The sequence below is a fragment of the Pongo pygmaeus genome, chromosome 12 (genome assembly GCF_028885625.2).
Source record: "Pongo pygmaeus isolate AG05252 chromosome 12, NHGRI_mPonPyg2-v2.0_pri, whole genome shotgun sequence".
Lineage (NCBI taxonomy): Eukaryota > Metazoa > Chordata > Mammalia > Primates > Hominidae > Pongo > Pongo pygmaeus.
In genome coordinates, this window is record NC_072385.2 from 35,981,981 (window position 1) to 35,999,987 (window position 18,007).

Genomic DNA, 18,007 nt, shown 5'->3' on the forward strand with positions numbered 1-18,007 from the left:
CTGGAGCGAGCCCAGCGCGCCGGGGCTGGGGGGCGGCCACGACCCCCCCTGAAGGGGGTGGCCACGGAGCGCACCCCGAGAAGCGAGCCCCCCTCCCCAGAGCGCTGCTCCTGCGTCTGCTGCTGCTGCTGGTGACCAAGGCCGGCCGGCGACCCCCGCGCCCTGCCGAGCGGCCTTGCAGCTGCAGCCGGGGGCCGCGGCGGCGGCGGCGGCGGCGGGGGCGGAGGCGGCGGCGGAGGAGGAGGCGGCGAAGGCGGCGGGGCCGGCGGGGGCCCGGGGCGGGGGCGGGGAAGGAGGGGGGAGGAGGCGGGAGGCGGGGGGCGCGGCGGCGGCGGCGGCGGCGGCGGCCGCGGCTGCTGCTGCGGCGGCGGCGGTGGTGGCGGCGGTGGGGTGGCGGGAGCGGAGCGGCATGGCCACGGCGGCTTCTAACCCCTACCTGCCGGGGAACAGCCTGCTCGCGGCCGGCTCCATTGTGCACTCGGACGCGGCAGGGGCCGGCGGCGGCGGGGGTGGCGGCGGCGGCGGCGGCGGGGGCGGTGCAGGGGGCGGGGGCGGCGGCATGCAGCCGGGCAGCGCCGCCGTGACCTCGGGCGCCTACCGGGGGGACCCGTCCTCTGTCAAGATGGTCCAGAGCGACTTCATGCAGGGGGCCATGGCCGCCAGCAACGGCGGCCATATGCTGAGCCACGCGCACCAGTGGGTCACAGCCCTGCCCCACGCCGCCGCCGCCGCTGCCGCTGCCGCCGCCGCCGCCGTGGAGGCGAGCTCGCCGTGGTCGGGCAGCGCCGTGGGCATGGCTGGCAGCCCCCAGCAGCCACCGCAGCCGCCGCCGCCACCGCCGCAGGGCCCCGACGTGAAGGGCGGCGCCGGGCGCGACGACCTGCACGCGGGCACAGCGCTACACCACCGCGGGCCGCCGCACCTCGGACCCCCGCCGCCGCCCCCACACCAGGGCCACCCTGGGGGCTGGGGGGCGGCCGCCGCTGCCGCAGCCGCCGCCGCAGCCGCCGCCGCCGCCGCGCACCTCCCGTCCATGGCCGGGGGCCAGCAGCCGCCGCCGCAGAGTCTGCTCTACTCGCAGCCCGGAGGCTTCACGGTGAACGGCATGCTGAGCGCGCCCCCGGGGCCCGGCGGCGGCGGCGGCGGCGCTGGCGGTGGAGCCCAGAGCTTGGTGCACCCGGGGCTGGTGCGCGGGGACACGCCGGAGCTGGCCGAGCACCATCACCACCACCACCACCACGCGCACCCTCACCCACCGCACCCGCACCACGCGCAGGGACCCCCGCACCATGGCGGCGGCGGCGGCGGCGCGGGGCCTGGACTCAACAGCCACGACCCGCACTCGGACGAGGACACGCCGACGTCGGACGACCTGGAGCAGTTTGCCAAGCAGTTCAAGCAGCGGCGCATCAAGCTGGGCTTCACGCAGGCCGACGTGGGGTTGGCGCTGGGCACACTCTACGGCAACGTGTTCTCGCAGACCACCATCTGCCGCTTCGAGGCCCTGCAGCTGAGCTTCAAGAACATGTGCAAGCTCAAGCCGCTGCTGAACAAGTGGCTGGAGGAGGCGGACTCAAGCACCGGCAGCCCCACAAGCATCGACAAGATCGCGGCTCAGGGCCGCAAGCGCAAGAAGCGGACCTCTATCGAGGTGAGCGTCAAGGGCGCGCTGGAGAGCCACTTCCTCAAGTGCCCCAAGCCCTCAGCGCAGGAGATCACCAACCTGGCCGACAGCCTGCAGCTCGAGAAGGAGGTGGTGCGGGTCTGGTTCTGCAATCGGCGCCAAAAGGAGAAGCGCATGACGCCGCCCGGGATCCAACAGCAGACGCCCGACGACGTCTACTCGCAGGTGGGCACCGTGAGCGCCGACACGCCGCCGCCTCACCACGGGCTGCAGACGAGCGTTCAGTGAAGCCAGGGCGCAGAGCGAAGAGGGCCGCCGCCGCCGCCGCCGCCTCCGCAGCCGCCGTCAGCACCGCCGCCGCCCCCGCCGCCGCCGCCGCCGCCGCCGCCGCCGCGCCGACCCTGCACCTGGGCCGCTCCGGGCTCCAGCCCAGACCCATCCGCCGCCCTCTCCTCCACCCAGAGACAGGCATGCCCGCCCTTGGAGGAGAAAACGCGGGAGAAACGGACCAAGGAGGCATTTCTGCAGTCCAAGGAAGGAGGGGCCAAAAAATAAAAAGCATAATAAACACCCAGACTGTTTTGTATACATATAAAACAAACAAAACCAGAAGAGAAAAAGGGGGCGATCATGAGATCTCGTTTATACTGTGGTGGTGTTTCGTTTTTGTTTTTGTTTTTAAAGAAGGGTGAAGATGCCTGACGCACGAAAACTGCACTCGTGAGGTTTTTCCACCCTGAGATGACCTACACGGCAGCGGTGGACAGCACCTGCCTCGTCTTCTCCTCTTTGAAAAAAAGAGAGAGAGAGAGAGAAAGTCCCCTTTCCTTTCACTTTCTCCCTCCAAAACAGCTGCCTAAAGAGATCCACGGAAACTTTATTTCCTGGGAGCGACCTGAGAGAAAACAGAGGCACCAGGTTCCATCAGGGGACGACACCGTGCTCTGGGACCCTGTTTTTCTTGGCCATATTAAAGTCATTTGGAAACAAACAAATCAACTCTGAAATGGGAAGGAGGGGGGAAAAACAGTCTCCAAGAAAAAAATAATTATATTGACAGCTTCTGAAACTAACAGACCGAATAGCAAAGCCAAAAGAAAAGTATCCTCAAAGTAACCTTGGAAATAAAAGCATCGGGAAGGAGCAGAGGGAGAGGGGGACGTCCGCTGAGGAGTGGCGAGAGGCCCCGGCCGAGTCGGGTCTCGGGCGGGCGGGTGGACTGGGAGCAGAGCGGGGGCCCAGCCAGCGAGGCCGCGTACCCAGGCTTTGACGGCTGCTGTTCAGGGTGGAGGATGCCTAAAGATTCCACCGCTAATATTTTTTTTATTAATATTTTTTATTTTTTATTTCTGGACTGACTCAGATAAAGGAATTTAGAAAGACTGAGCACCAGCCGCTGCACTTCTCTGGACTTCTCTCCTCAATCCGTTGCCAACTTTGATTGAATGGGTGCTGTGGATGTGATTATATAATACTGCCATTTCCAAGCAGTGTTTTTGGTAGGTTTTAATAAACAGACTTTTCAAAAGACGGCAATATAGAATTGTTAGATCCGTTGTTGATCTAAAAATATTTGCTTTATATTTTCATTAAATGACTTCTTTTAATATTTTATTCAGAATACTTATGAACTGCTGCAAAACGGTAATTTATTTTTCCCCAGATCTTGTATTACGTGTTTTTTTCAGACGAGCACAAATCAAAATGAAATGAAAATATGGACAGTTGTTAGGTAATAAGGGTATCTTTTGATGTGATCATTTGATTGTAATTTAATTTGAGTAGTGATTCCGTAAGAGCTGATCGAGAAAATAAATTTGTTAGAATGAAATAGTCTGTGTCTGATGCGTAAACACTGTGTGGGAAGAAAAGAGTTCTTTAAGAAATATTTTTTTACTAATGAAAATCCCTAAGTAATAGCGTTGAGGAAGTAGAGCCTGCTCCACTTAAGGTACTTTTGGAAATCTAGAATAAAGCATAGGCATTGCTGAGACAGCTAGTATTTTAACATAGTAGTCACTCCTCGATAATCCATAAATTCACAATATTTTTCTTTCCCTTAATTTTAGTGGATGTCTTTAGTGTTTTCAGGTGAGATTGCCTAAATATTAACCCTTTTCTTGGAGATACCTGTGTTTCTTATCGAAAGATTGAACGATATCACCAGTAAAAATGAGCCAACTGGTTATTAATGGTTAATACAGCCCCTCCCCCCCAAGTTCAGCTTCTTTTTTCTTCTGTCCCCCTCCCAACATGTTCCTGTCTCTTTTCTCTTTTCCTCAAGACTGTAGTTGTTAAGAATCGCTTATAAGTCTTATAAAATATTTTGATATCAATTACTTCCCATCAATAACTATATGTAATTGAATTTAAATTATTAAGCTTTTTGGGTTTTCCCCCCTATAATAAAAGAATATAGTTCTAAAATCCTGATTATGGTCCACACTGCATACCATCTGTGCAATTACCAACTCAGACTTAAGGTTCTATATTTCTGTGTTTTTGTCTCTCCCCAGTATGATTCTGTATCTTCTTTACTGGTGCTGGGGGTTTTAGGTCACCTTTTACATAAACCCTGCAGAGTGGTTACATTGATCAAGTTAATGTTTCAATATTTACAATGTGGGAAAATGAAAGTGTAATGCCTCAGGTTGTGAGTACTTAAGACGCTAAAGGCTCGGCTTAGTTGAGTCCCTATATATTGTACTTAAAATAAAAGTATTTAGCAGTGACAGAGCAACGATTTTATAGACAAATTCCCCCCAATCTCACTTAGCTGTCACTCACTTTTTTTCCTCCTTCTCTCATCTTCACTCCCTCTCCCTGTGATATCAATGCAGGGGTTAAAAAAACCCGGATAACTGTGAGAGCAACAAGGAACAGTTATTTCTCCCAGACAGGCCCTGTGTCACTTTCATAAATCAAGTGCAGCCAGATGGCCATGTATTGGGTTGCATTATTTTAAACACCAAATCGTACTAAAAATCACAATCATTTTGATTTGTGAAATCTGAAAAAGGCCACATGTATTAAACAGAGAGAAGAAAAAAATGAAGACAAGAAACCACAATTTACTTTTCTTTGCCTTCTTGTTCCCTATTTCTCTTGCTGCTGTAATCCCTATGCCCAGCAAATTTACAACCTGGAGTGGGGGTGGGGGAGAAGTTCACCATTTTGGGGGTGTCTAGAGAGGCAAGCAAAGAAGTCCTCATTGGAAAGCTGAGGACTGGTCAGGTTGTTTTTATGTGGTGGATACTACTGGCACGTGAGATGGAATCTTGTTTTTCCTATGGGAATGGTGGTGGTTGATTAGACAAGTAATGGGTCTATTTAAAAAATTTTAGGAGGTATCTACTTAGTTGATTTAGCTGACAACAAAAGAGCTAACATTACATTTCACACTGTTTTCTATTAAAAAGCAAACTTTGCTGATTACTTTGGAAGAATCCCTGATTTGGGGGTAGCAGAGTAACTTTTAATTGGAGAAGCTGGGAAAGCAAACCCATTTTGTTTCATTATTTGCATTTTATAAAGTGAGCTAATGCCTGCACTCCATTTTTTTTAATCAACCCTTTGAATGTAATTACAAAATGAAATTCATGGTTGAAAAACAAAAGAGGGCAGATATAACTGAGAGGTTTTGTGCTAAGGCTTATATTGTTACACATGTAAATAATGAAAATATTGTTATATATCACCAGATCTTTTTAATGAATTTGGTCATTGTGTTCCTTTGCAGCGCAAGTGTCTTGTGCTTCGTAAAGTGCCCATTTGTTTCCTCCATTTCAATCCAACCCCCCCTCCCCTTCCAACCCAAAGGAAAGTGACAAAGTTCTGTTCCATCAGCCTTGCTAATCCCAAGCTAGGCCCACTTACAGTTTACAGTCTCCTGTGGCTCTTGATCAGTTGTCCAAGCCTCCATCGGTCACCTCACTCCCACAACCATCTTCCCCTGGGAATTCTGTGCGATAAATCATTCAAGGTGTATTGAAAATAGTCACTTTGCTATTGTTGCTCTGCCTTTTTTTTTTTTTTTTTTTTAGTACTTAGCCAAGGACTACTTCTTTGTTCCGAAGAGAACTGTTCATTATTGATCTTAGCGATTCCCTTTGCTGCCCTGTAGCCTCCAGTGTTTGCTTATGACCATGCTCATAATCTGTTTTGTATGAATGGTTTTGAACATTCAGAGAATAATTGGTTCTAATATTAAATGCAGTATATACTATTGATAGTTTTATCGATAAGTGTAATATTTTAAATAATTTTAACAATTAAATTTGTTTTTTAAATTATATATTTGTAAAGTATTTATCCTGTTGAAAGCAACAATATATTGTTGTATTTATTCGTTTATTTTTGTAATAAATGATCAACCTCTTCAAGCTAAATCAAAAATGATACTTTTATATATTTATACAAAAATGTACTTTAAGAGATGGGCATATTTGCACTAATTTGTATGTAAATTGAGTAAAATCCATTAATAACTTGTAGCTTTCAGTACTAAATTGAAGGAAGAAACATTCTCTCCACATGGAGTTTAGTTTGCCCAAGTTCCAGGGTAATTAATCACCTCTAAAATGGATGCAACAAGTATTGGCACTGGATGCAGACTTGAAATTAATTATTTAAAAGGTGGACCTGATTGTTTTTTTAAGGCAGAAAGACAGAACTTAAAGAATTTTCTTCTTTCATGAAATGCACGTGGCTGGCTGCAACGATTAGAGCAGATGCTATGTTTCAGTGATAACCTAGTACCTAACTGTGCTCAGACATCTACGTTGGGAAAGTGAGTTGTAATAAGAGTTGGGAGTTTGAGGTTATCGGTGACCCAGAAGCAAGGTGATGTGAAAAAAGAAGAGTTGTGCTAGACTGAAGAAAAAAAATTAGATGATCTATAAAATGACTGTGAGTGGAGAAGCCCTTTGTCCTAGTCCAGCTACTAACAGCATAAGCAATCAGCACAGGTGTTGTTGTCGTTGTTGTCGTTGTTGTCGCTGCTGCTGCTGTTGTTGTTGTTAAGAATGATGCATTTGAGAAGTGTGGGGCAACCTCTCAGGCTCTCCAAGTTCTGTAGGTCGGTTGGTCATCTCACCTCCTCAGGGCTGCTGGTCTGAGGGCCTGAAGTTCACCCATGTGACCTCCTGGGTGCGGGATCCCCACGGTAGGCTTGACGTTGATTTCAATAAGGAAAGCAGAAGGCTCTGCGTTTGCATCCTGAACTTTGCAGCCTAGGAAAGGAAATAGTGCGCAGGCTGGAGGAGCTGGGGGTGGGGGCAGCGGAGATAGCAGGAGGGGTACTTGTGTAATCAGATTCTTTGATTTTGTTAGCCTGGCTCATGGCCTATTAATTAGATTACTCTCTCTTTCATTCTTGATTTCACATCCGTGTTTGTTCCTGTATCCTAAAATGCGGGCGCGAGCTTGGCGAGCAGGAGCCTATGATGTCACTGCCGGCCAGAGGCGGCCGCCTGGCCTTCTGGCGGGCTGTGGGCTGCGTTCTTGATGAGTCCGGTCTTCCTCAAGGAAGAGTTGGCTCTGGAAGTGACCTCAGAGGGGTCTGGGAAGAGGGCAATAGTCATTCTCCTGGCGGCACGATGTGTGCGCTAGTGTGTGCGCGCGCGTGCCGTGTGCATGTGGGTGCGCGTGAGGGGAGGGGGAAGCGGAAATTCGCAGTCTGGACCCCGAAGCCCTAGGGGTACAGGCGACTGGGTCAGGTGTAAGGCCTGCCTCCGGTGAAAACCCCGGGTCAGAAGAGGCGGAGGGGGAGGGGGACCCGAGGCTGCCGGGCGCCCAAAGCTCTCTTCTCTCCGGGAGGGAGGGCAGGGCTGGGAGCGGAGGTGGGGCGGTGGCGGTCGCGGTGGGGCGGCCGGGTCCCTGCTCGGCCCGGCACGGCCGGGCGGCCAGACTGTGGCAGCTGCTGCGGGTCCCACAAGTTGTTTTCCTCGTGGCGACCATTCAGCAAAACGCACGAACCTTTCTCAAAGATTTAAATTTCGCGGATGAATTACCATACACCGGTTGCTTAGCAACTAAATTCAAGCAGGGCTAAGAATATGCAAGCTTTTTGTATTCTCATTAATAAAAATGCCACTCTGACACAGCAACCCGACTTTGGATCACTGCAACTTCTGTAAAAGCCGTAGGAGAATACAAACCGATCCTGCCTTTCAATTACAGATCAAAATGGCTTGAAACGCGATGTTTTGTTCATCTATCTTCCTAAAAAGCGATGTAAAAAATAACGGCTTTCAAGAGCAATAGTAAATTCTTCTTTTTTTAATGGAGTTGTCTATCGGGGTTACTGATAATTGTCAACTGAACCCTTTTGAAACACAGGATTAAATAAACCTTTTCATAAACATTTCCACTCTCTCCCTCAGTCCCTCCTACCCTCTGATCCTGTTCTTCCCCAGCCTCATAATAACAATTATTATTATTATTATTCTGGAAACACTCAGGCCTGTGGAGCCCTAAAGACTAAAGGGCAGTCAGCAGAGTAATGAGCAAACCTGGGGACTGGAGAAAGTCCAAGCAATTGAGGAGCGAAGGAAAGGGAAACTTCTGAAAGTTTCCCTGGAAGGTTGAGGGAGTTGCTGGAGGCTGGAGTCGGCTCAGGTTCCAGAGGTTCTGGCGATAACTTTCTGGAGTGCTTGTGGAAGGAAAGGTAGAAATGCCTGTGGGTCTCTGCGCGACGTTTGCGGATTTTCCGTTCTGGGGGTGCAGCTTCCTCCCGGGAGAATTGAGTTGCCGCCCCCGCTGCTGACGGTGGAGTTCAGAGGGGCTGAGTTCAAGGCCTGACTGACCCGAGCTTTCTCTGAAATCCACCTCTCTGCTGCCCAGGGCCCTGGAGCCCTGGAGCGGCGGACAAAGTAAAGACGGATCTGGACCCGTGACCCCTTGGGTCTTCCAGGACTGTGGCCCAGCCCACAGACCAGGGCCTGAAATTGACGTGGGGGCCGTACTCTGTTTGTCTTCCCGAAGGATGCGGCGCTTGGAAAGGGGTGCGCTGACTTGTTCCAAACCATAACCTTTCGCTCGGGTCCCCATGTGCGGGCAGAAGAAGTCAGAGCGGAACAGCCTAGTGCACTGGCAGGGCTCATTGTCTGGGAAGACACCGAGATCTAGGCAGCTGGGACTGCGGAGTGGAGGCAAGGCCGGAGGCGGCCGGCGGCTTTGTGGAAGTTTCGCGCCGCCAGGCCCTGCGCGCCGCGCTGGGCGGTGGAGTTCTTGGGCAGCCCCCGGCGCTTGGCCCACGCCTCCGCTTCCCGCGTGTGGGAAACTCGAGCACCCTACAGGCACCAGGGTAGACTGCCTGTGCCTGGCCCGGTGACGTCGCTCCCCCAGGTCCCGTCTCCGCCCGAGGACTGCAGGCCTAGGCCTACGGGGAGATCCTGAGACCGCGGTGTGCCGGCGCCGGCAGCAGGGCAAGGCACGGACTGTGCCCAGTCCGCCCGCCAAGGAGATCGCACGCCGGCTTCGCTTCTGAAGCTGCAGACGGAGGCCGTGGTGAGCCTTAGAAAGATGCCGGGACAAAGGCGAAACCCCAGATTAATCCCCATAAGATTCCTAGGGAGCCATTCCCCCTTCCCCCCGCACTTTGGCAAACATGAGAACTTTAGAGGTGCCGCGTCCCCAAGTCAGCCTGGACGCTTAAACCCCACAACTGACTTCATGTAACCCGATTTCTTTCTAGTGAGTACCATGAAACAGTGGAACTTATACCATAAGTGGAAATATTTGCTGTATTATAACATGCTCAGAGGCATTAGAGTTCGTTTTTTTTTTTCCAGTAAAACATACATAATAAACAGGGAGCCATTTATTTACAAATACAAATGTCCTAGACAAGCCACATTCCATGTATGTAATTCATTAATGGAATTTGTTCCTTTTTCTTCCTTTGGAAACAGAAATTTTTGCTTTTAAAAATGGCTTGGTCTTGGGGAGGGGGTGGGTAGGAGAGTAGTTTACCTGTTCTTTGAAAAGGGAGAAGTGTCCAGCCAATTCCTGTTTCGAAAGAATGCTAAACAATATAAAATAACCTTTTAAAATAGATGGAGAGGCTTTTGTTTTCTTTTTTACTCTTGAGAAAAGAAATTTGTTAGTTGTAGTTCCTGTCACCATAATTGCCCAGTGGAAATGGACTGTTAATATCACCCTAGTTGACACGTGCGTGTGTGTATGTGTGCGCGCACATGCATGTGAACAAAATTGCATTTTAAATGCCTTAAGCTGGATGGGAATATACCAAAATTGTATCTGTAAAATGTACTCAATTGCCACAGTTTTAGAAATGTCTGTGGAAATGTGCCCACCGGCTTGCCTCCTTCCTGAGAGTTTATATCTAGGTAGAGTGTTAGGTGATGACTTCCTAGTCACCGGTATGGCCAGGATCAGTTACCTGGCGAAACTGAATCTGGTCTTTAATTCAAGAAGTTTTCTCTAAGTGAATCTCCTTTCCCTATAAGTTGATAGAGGGGTGTCGTTTGAGGGATAGTTGTCCAGAGGAAGGTGGAATCAAGTGTGAATTTTCTGTGTGACCCAGTGAGCAGTGAATACATATGAAAAGTGCAGAATACACCTGAGGTATGTCTGGGGCTTTGGAAGGTCCTAACACTGGACATGATTACATAGGACAAAAAGAATGATCACTGCTGCCCATGTTTCATTATTGTAGCTACAAAATAATGGAATGGACATTGAAAGGGAAGCAAAAACTTTTTAGATTTTTTTTTTTCTTTTAAAGAAAAGGGACAGGAGGTGTTCTGATGAGCTTCCTGAGAGACCACACATTAGCTCTGTCCTGCAGGACTGCCTCTCCGCATAAGGCAAGCCCATTAAGTCGGCTGGAACATTGCACATTGAAATAGAATAGATGTTCATTTCAAAGAATTTTTCTTGAGCCAGCAATAAAATAAAAGGTGTCAAAACCCACCATCCTCACTGTACCCAGGTTTAGACAGGGAAACTTCCAGGTGTGAATGGGGCTAGCCAGATTTGTTCCTTCTGCCCCTACCAAGGTCTCAGAAGTGAGTCTGTGTTTCACTTACATTTCCAAGGATGAAAACTCTCCTGCAGAGTTAAAAAATAAATTAAATAGGTCTAATCAGAAAGCATAGTATCACCCAGAAACTAACCAAATGAAAAGAAATGTCTTAGTAGCTTGGTCTTGAGAATCTTTAGGTGACAATAGTGAAGAAGCCATCATAGAACAAAACAGCATCTATGAACTACTTTAAATTACCACTTCATGGGGAGAAATCTTTCAAATTTCAAAATCGCTCAGGCAAGTCTACCGATTCTACTTTGTACGCCTTAAAGACTTCTGCCAAGCACAGCTTTAAAAACGTTTCACTCCTGAAAGAAGGTCTTTAACTCTTCCAAGAACTATTTAATAGTTGTCCTGAATGTTTTTAACAAGAAAGGGATGTTAAGTGAGTGGCCTTGAATCCCACGCACTCTGGGGGAATAGAAGTGGTGGACACTCAAAGGCACGGAGCAGCCCGCACCTGAAACGGGCTTTCTGCTTTTCAGTGAGGAGGGGCGGCCGAGGTCAGCAGTATTTACATATGTACCTGATCCCACAGGCTTTCCTCTATTTATGAAAGAGGAGGTCCTGCAGGTGAAGGGGTGGAAGTGAGGGGAGAGAAAGACCAAAAGAGAGATCAGTTACCTTTCCCCTTTGTTCCTGGGCCTTGAACTGGGGCTTCAAGGAGGGGAATAAAAGCCCCCAGGGAATGAAGCTTCCACCTCCATTTGCATCATCCTGACACCCCCGCCAGAAAACCAAGTGCTGGCTGATTTGGGGCAAAATGGTAACTTGAGGAATCCCAGTGTGAGTTTGTTACATAACATACAGAATCCTCTGTGGGGAGAGGTGCACTCACTTGATTTTCTCCAAATGACTGTGTGCAGGCGGAAAGCCCTAGAAAGGAGGAATGAAGACAAGTTAAATAGGAAGACTGTGGGGAAATGGGGAAACGTGTAGCCATATATGACAGGGCACATGTAAGCTTGTGTGCAGGTAAAGTCATACCTGCACCCTCTGTGCCAGAGCATCCTTCAGAGATCCTGCCTAGAGCTGCACCTTGGCTAAGCAGGAGTCCATACTTTACAATGGTGGTATGGTGGGGACAGTGGTACCCAAGACTACTGGTACCTGGTTTCCCTGTGGGGTCGTAGGAGCCAGGTTAGTTCACAGCTGTGTCATCCTCAACCAGCTCTTTTTTGTCAGAACCCTCAAATCCTTAGCCTAGGAGGGCAGATTACCCCTTCCTCTGTGCGCCCTGCTGTGCCCACCGCAGTCGCCCTGCGGTGGCAGGAGAGCTACTCATTCAGCAGTAACAGTATTGCGCCGCTGCAGCATCCCGAGGTCACATTCAGAAAGCCTGTTCTTCCAGTACAGCATCGCCCCAATACTGCAGGCGGGGCGAACCGTGTTTATCTGCCCCAGGCACGGAGGGGAGATTGTAACCAAAGGAAAAGAATCTCGCAGAAGGGGAGCTGGAAGAGGGCAGTTGATCCTGGGCAGATCCCCTGCGCCAGGCCCTCTCCGCTGGGGGCGAGCCCGGAGGGAACCGAGGGGCCCGGGAGGGGGAGCTGCTGAAGGCGCGCAGGCTGACAAAGCTATAACAAAGGCTCCCTACAAAACTAGTACTAAGGATCTTTAAAGGATCACACACCTTGCAGGCGTGTCCCAGCTCCTGGGACGCAGAGCCCGCTGATTGTTCCCCCGGGCTCCGCAGACGTTCCCGGGTTGTCAGAGGTGTGGAGCTGAAGTCCAGCGTCTCGGCCTCGGCCCCTGCGCTCCCACAGGCCTGCGCGGGTAGGGGTAGGTGCCCGCGCCTGGGCCCGCGGGGCTTTGGTCATGGCTGTTCCCCGGGAGGCTCAGTTAGGCGGCAGCCTTGCTGGGCAACATGCCTCGCCCTTGGTTGATCCGGGAAGGTCGCGGGCTGCAATCTGGCCTGACGAGGCAGGCCCTGAAGTCTCCCCGCTGGACGAGCAGAAGAGCGTTCGAGAAGCCGGGAGCTGGTGGGGTTGGCGGGGCTTCTGAGTCACCCGAGCTGCAGAACGGACGCCCCCACGACGCGCTGTGGGCACTCACAGCGGCTAGTTGGGCATTTCCCAGCAGCCAAGGCTGCGCACTCCGCCCCCGCTGAGGTCCCCTTTGGTTCCCGAGGACCCAGCTCCTCCCGCCCCTCTACTCGGCGCCCCCTGCCACCATAGAACTCTGGGGTGACCCTGGGCCCCGACCTCCAGCTGGTGGGTAGGAATTGGTGGTAAAGGATTGGCGCCCCAGCACCGGGAGACTGGAAGAGTTGAAATCAACGCAGGAGAACAATTGGGAAAAAGTAAGAAAAAATCACCCGGATGACCTCCAATTTCACCCCCACACCCCCACGGGGTTCTGAAGGCTCCGGCGAAGCTCCTACAGGCGTCTAGGAGTTGGTGGGAGAGGCGCTGCTCTGGCACTTCGCGGTCTCAGGAGTGGGGCTCAGCGCAGAGCAGGCGGCAGTTAGGAGCTCACGGCCCGAGTTCAGGGCTAGGAGCAGGTGCAGGAACCCATCAGGCAGGGGTGTTTCTCCTCCGCCGACAAAGTGGGTGGTGAGAACACAACTCTGGGAAAGGGGTAGGCGTGGAGGTAAAATATAGTCAGTGACTGTTCCCCTACTTCTTGGTGTCCCCTTTCTTGAACTCAACCCAGGAGAAGCTCAGAAGCATCGCTGCAGACCTCCAACTTCCAGCTGCGAGCACCCACCGGCCAAGCCTCCCAGAGCCCAGGTCTGCTAAAGCTGGTCCAAGCCCTCAGGCCAGACCTCCAGACACCCTCTCTATCCACCCCCACCCCTGCTGGCCTGGGGTGGGCTAGGGCTTCCACTTCCCAAATGGCTGCTGTCTTGGGGCCTGCTCTGAAATTCCAGCCGGCTGGTCTGGCTTGGGCAGAGGAGGGTGAGGCAATGAGTGACACAAGCCCCTACCCCTGGTTACAAACTGTGCAAATGAGATGCATTTAGGCTGATCACACTACTGTATTTTATGCAACTTAATGTGTCTATGTCTTGTCAACTCTTCTAGTCAGGAAGAATAGCAGAAAAAAATCTTCAAAGATTTTCTATGTGTGTGTGGTTTCCAACTATAATTCCATATAGGACAGTGGGGTGAGGGTGGGGCAGGGAGACTTGCTGACGTGAACAACATTATATAAACCCTCCTAAAATGCAATCTTAATCCACAAAGAAAGAACTGAAAACAGGTGGGGATGGTGGTGGTATTACCTTAGACACCTAGGGGTTCAAAAACCTCAGTGGAATGAAATGGGCCTGGGATATTCTCCCTTTGGTGCCTCCCTAGGGACAAGCCCCTTTGGCCTGGGTTATGGCTGCTAGCAAGAGACCTTGATGAAATTAGGTGGATTCCAGCTGGGAAAAGTTTAAAGCTGTAATATTTCTTTTAAAGAAACAAACTCATTTATATTTATTTGGGTACAGGGGACAGGTCCTGAACAATGTGTAGGCCCACCTAGGGGAGTGTCAAGGGTGCCCTAGGAGGGGATAGGTTTTGTGACACAAAGCAGGCCCTGAAGGGGCAATGGAATGTCTGTTCTCCTCTTTATGTCCATTTTCAAACAAGTTGTAAGTAGAGGAAGTCTGCCTCCAACTCTCACCAGACTCTCCCACCAGGTGTCCTGGGAACTGAGCAATGTGGGTCTCCTGTAAGGTAAGTGGAGGGGGTGCCAGGTTGTAGGAGACAAATAGCTTCTGGTATTGTGCCCCAGTCCTACTTGTGCAGGTCCCCATGCACTTTGGGAGAGCTCTTGAACTCCCCGTAGGACAGCTGGACAGGATCACAGAGTCAATAAACCCAGAGCCAGCACCACCGGCAGCCCTTCAGGCTTCTTTGCCTCTGACACCAGAAAGGGGAACAACTGATTGTCTTTTCCCTGTTCAGGGACTCTGCCTCTCCACCGCCCCTCCCTCCCCTCCACCTCCCAGCCAGGCTTGGTGGTGGGCAGATCCCAAGCTGAACTTGTTTGCTGGGAGTCCTTGCTGGGAGTTAAAAGACGAGCCTTGTGGCAGCCTCTTGCCCCCTCTTTCAAGGGGTGTCCAGGGTCAGCAGGGAATTTGCTTGAGGGGAGCCTCTGGGTCCTCTGAGTTCTCAGGGTGCATCTTGGTGCCCTGGAACAGAAAAGAAATTGTTGTGGACACCTCAGGCTCTCCTCTTTAGAACTGCCTCTGGGGTCGACTGTCCACTTACAGAAAGTGATTAGCTTCACCTTCAGGACTCAGGGCCATCATACATAAGCTGCCCACAGTCTAGGCCAGGCCAAAGAGGCTTGTCCCTAGGGAGGCACCAAAGGGAGAACACCCCAGGCCCATTTCATTCCACTGAGGTTTTTGAACCCCTAGGTGTCTCAGGTAATACCACGCCATCCTGTCACCTGTGCAGGATTCCTTCCCTGCTGTATTTCTTGGCACTGCCTGAGGTGTGAGCTGCCCCACTGCAGGGCAATTAACTGTGACAAATAGAAATGGGGAGGGGGGATCATGTGCTTCACATCTAGAGAAGAGGCCACCCAGCGCTCAAAAAGTATCAAAACTTTTCGCTGCTTAGCAGAGGAGTGTGCTTGTCACTAGCAGCTCAGGTTTCTGCCATGCAGCCTGGGCATTTCCATACCAGCTTGGTAAACACATCAGAACCAGATGCTGCTGCTGCTGCTGCTATAGGCTTCCACCTAGGAGGGAGGTGAAGGGGAAATATCCCAAGCCAGGGACTTGAAGTTCATTGTTCCAAACACTCCTTGTGTCCTGAAGAGCTAAACTATGGGACAATGAGCAGAGATGACCTACATCAAGATGAACTGCTGGCTTCTCCAAGTGCCCAGCTGCCTAGCCTGCCTGCTTCATGGTGACTAAAGAATCCCTACTAACTGCCCCCTCCTTTCTTCTCATAGACTCCAGCAGAAATTTATTCCCTTCCTCCCTCCAGGCCTCCTCCTCCTATCCCAGAATGAACAGGGACTTCCATTTGGGATAAAAAGGGGTGTCAATCAAGAGGCAAGGAGGGCTGGCAAATCATCTTCAGTAATAAATAAACCCAGCTACACAGTAGCCTTTACACCAATATACTGTTCTCAGTAACCTTTTCTTTTCAGTCACTTAGCTTATGACAAGCTAAAGGCATTTCAACCCATGAGCAAAAAGAAAATTCAAAACATAGGCCTAATTCCTTCTTTTCCTTTGCTGTCTGGGTTCCCCATTCTTCATTTCCTCACCTTCCAAACATCCCAATAGCCATTACCCCATCTGAAGAATTAAAACACTTGTTCCTTAAAATCTTCTAGGGTCTGCTGGATTATCACAGTAATTGAAGAGAGAAAGCACCCCTGCTCTATCCCAATTCTGCATCCAAACCAAGTACCATATATTGTGTAACCACCATCATCAATTACACTTTGCGTAACTTGGCAGAGCCAGAAAGGAAGACTCCATTATTTACCAGCAGTAGCAATAAACTTTACTGAGAAAAATAAGTTCAACATTGACCATGAATACCTACTGAAGGACTCTTTGAAAACATAACCTCTGTTTTTTTTTAACCTCCTATTTTGGGGAAGGAGTGCGGTAAAAATATTAGGTAGCAGAATTTTAAAACAGCTTGATTACCTCAATCGGGTTTGGAGTCCTCAACTCCAGTCATTAGTAATAAAGTCATTAATAGTCATAATTGGTATTTAATTGCTTGATCTGATTGGTGCTTTATTCCTGATTCCATTTAGTTTCATGGAGAGGTACAGGTGGTGCAGTCAGTAAACGGAAGCCAGCCATTTGCAGGCAACTTTTCAAGCATAAGGGAAAGTACTTTTGTTATATTTGCAGACATGTGTCTCACACATTTCCCCCCTGCTTTTGGTAAACTATCTAAGAATAAACATTACAGATCTGGGTTTTAATTTCTCCAGATGGGATCATAAAGTACCTAGGAGGTGTGTGTGTATATATATATGATATAGAATTGAGGTCACATGGCTGCTGTTCACATTGCAAGTCAGAAAGAAACTCAATGCTCAGTGCGAACGCAGAAAGAACTGAACAACTGAACAGCCAGTGGAATCCAGTATCTGGGCATCACTTTATTCCTTCGCAGGAAGAGGGTCAGCGGCGGCCTGCGAAAGTTTCCCCCGCTCTTTGAAGAGGGAGGTGACAAGACCTGCCAGACCTTCCCACTCCCGGGCCGCCTGGGTTCTGGGGCTTTCGTGATGTCTTCCCTCATCGCGCTCCCCACCCCCGAACACACACACACACACACACACACAATCTTCCTTGCTCGGGAAACTTGGTTTCAACCTGGCTACCCCTTTCAAAACCCCCGGGAGAACTTCCCCTGCAGGGATGCCCTGCGCCGGCCGGCTGCGCCCTCCCTCTCCTCAGCCCTGCGCCTCCTGTCCGCTCCCCGGCGCTCTGGACTCACCCGGCACGGTCCTTCCATTCCACATACAGACAGGAAACCGGCCTCTTCGGGACAACATTTGAAACCACATTTTATTAACATCATCAAAGACCAGAGCACACACTTCGGGCTCTGAGCTCCGGAGCCCGCTTCTTGCAGAAAACCGGGTATGGGGGAAGGGCTGCAGGGGCGAGAAATCCTGCTTCCAACTGCGATTTCAGCTTTCTTATGGAAATGAACGCGACGGCCCGTTCGCCCCGAGCCTCCCTCCCGTTCCCAGCCCCTCTTCAGCTTACCCTTTCCTCCCGCTAACCCCCGCCCTCCCGGTCCCCGAGTTCCCGCGGCGGCCAGGCTGGTGGGGACGCACTCGCTCTGCGCCCGGGTCTCGGTGCGAGCGGAAACCCGGGCCGTGGGCTCCCCTCCGCCCCGCCGGCCCGCGCACTGCATTAAATATTCATAGGGTTGCTACTTTCTTAAAGGAGAACCTACCGCGCGGGAAAGTTCACAGCCAAGGAGAGGCACAAAAGAAGGTCTCCGCGCTGGTTCTCGAGGGCTAGGAGACGTATCCCTTCTTGACAGTGCGCCTCCAGACTGGCATTAAGGAGAGGACTAGGGGATGGGATCACCTATCGTCAAGTCACTTATTTTAGACGGGGTGGGAGAAGAGGTGAACTCGGTGGTGGAGAGAAAGTGCGCTCCCTAATCACCTGTTAAACAGTTATATTAAAATTAGCTGTCGCATCTGACGCCCTAGGGTCCCCAAGGGACTTTTCATAAGGGAGTCTGTTTAACTTCACTGGCTTTGGGAGCGAGAAAGTTTGCCCTTTGTTTCTGGAAACACGCCCACGCAGTACGCTTAGGAAACCTCACACTGAACAATTTCCTTGGAGCGGCTAAAACCGCAACAACCAAACTTGCACCTGCCCCATTCTC

General features: G+C 51.0%; 2 protein-coding genes across 2 annotated transcripts; one reads left to right on the forward strand and one right to left on the reverse strand.

The window, feature by feature from the left end:
- Positions 1-250: 250 nt before the first annotated feature.
- Positions 251-2,567, forward strand: POU3F3 (POU class 3 homeobox 3). The gene has a single exon (XM_054476337.2). The coding sequence runs from the start codon at positions 410-412 to the stop codon at positions 1,910-1,912; it is 1,503 nt and encodes a 500-aa protein (XP_054332312.1). The 5' UTR covers positions 251-409; the 3' UTR covers positions 1,913-2,567.
- Positions 2,568-10,257: 7,690 nt separating this feature from the next.
- Positions 10,258-17,521, reverse strand: LOC129030389 (uncharacterized). Its single transcript, XM_063649020.1, has 2 exons — positions 17,096-17,521; positions 10,258-13,245 (listed from the first exon to the last, which is right to left on the reverse strand). Exons 1-2 carry the CDS (start codon positions 17,519-17,521, stop codon positions 13,066-13,068), a joined length of 606 nt encoding a protein of 201 aa, XP_063505090.1. The 3' UTR covers positions 10,258-13,065.
- Positions 17,522-18,007: the final 486 nt, after the last annotated feature.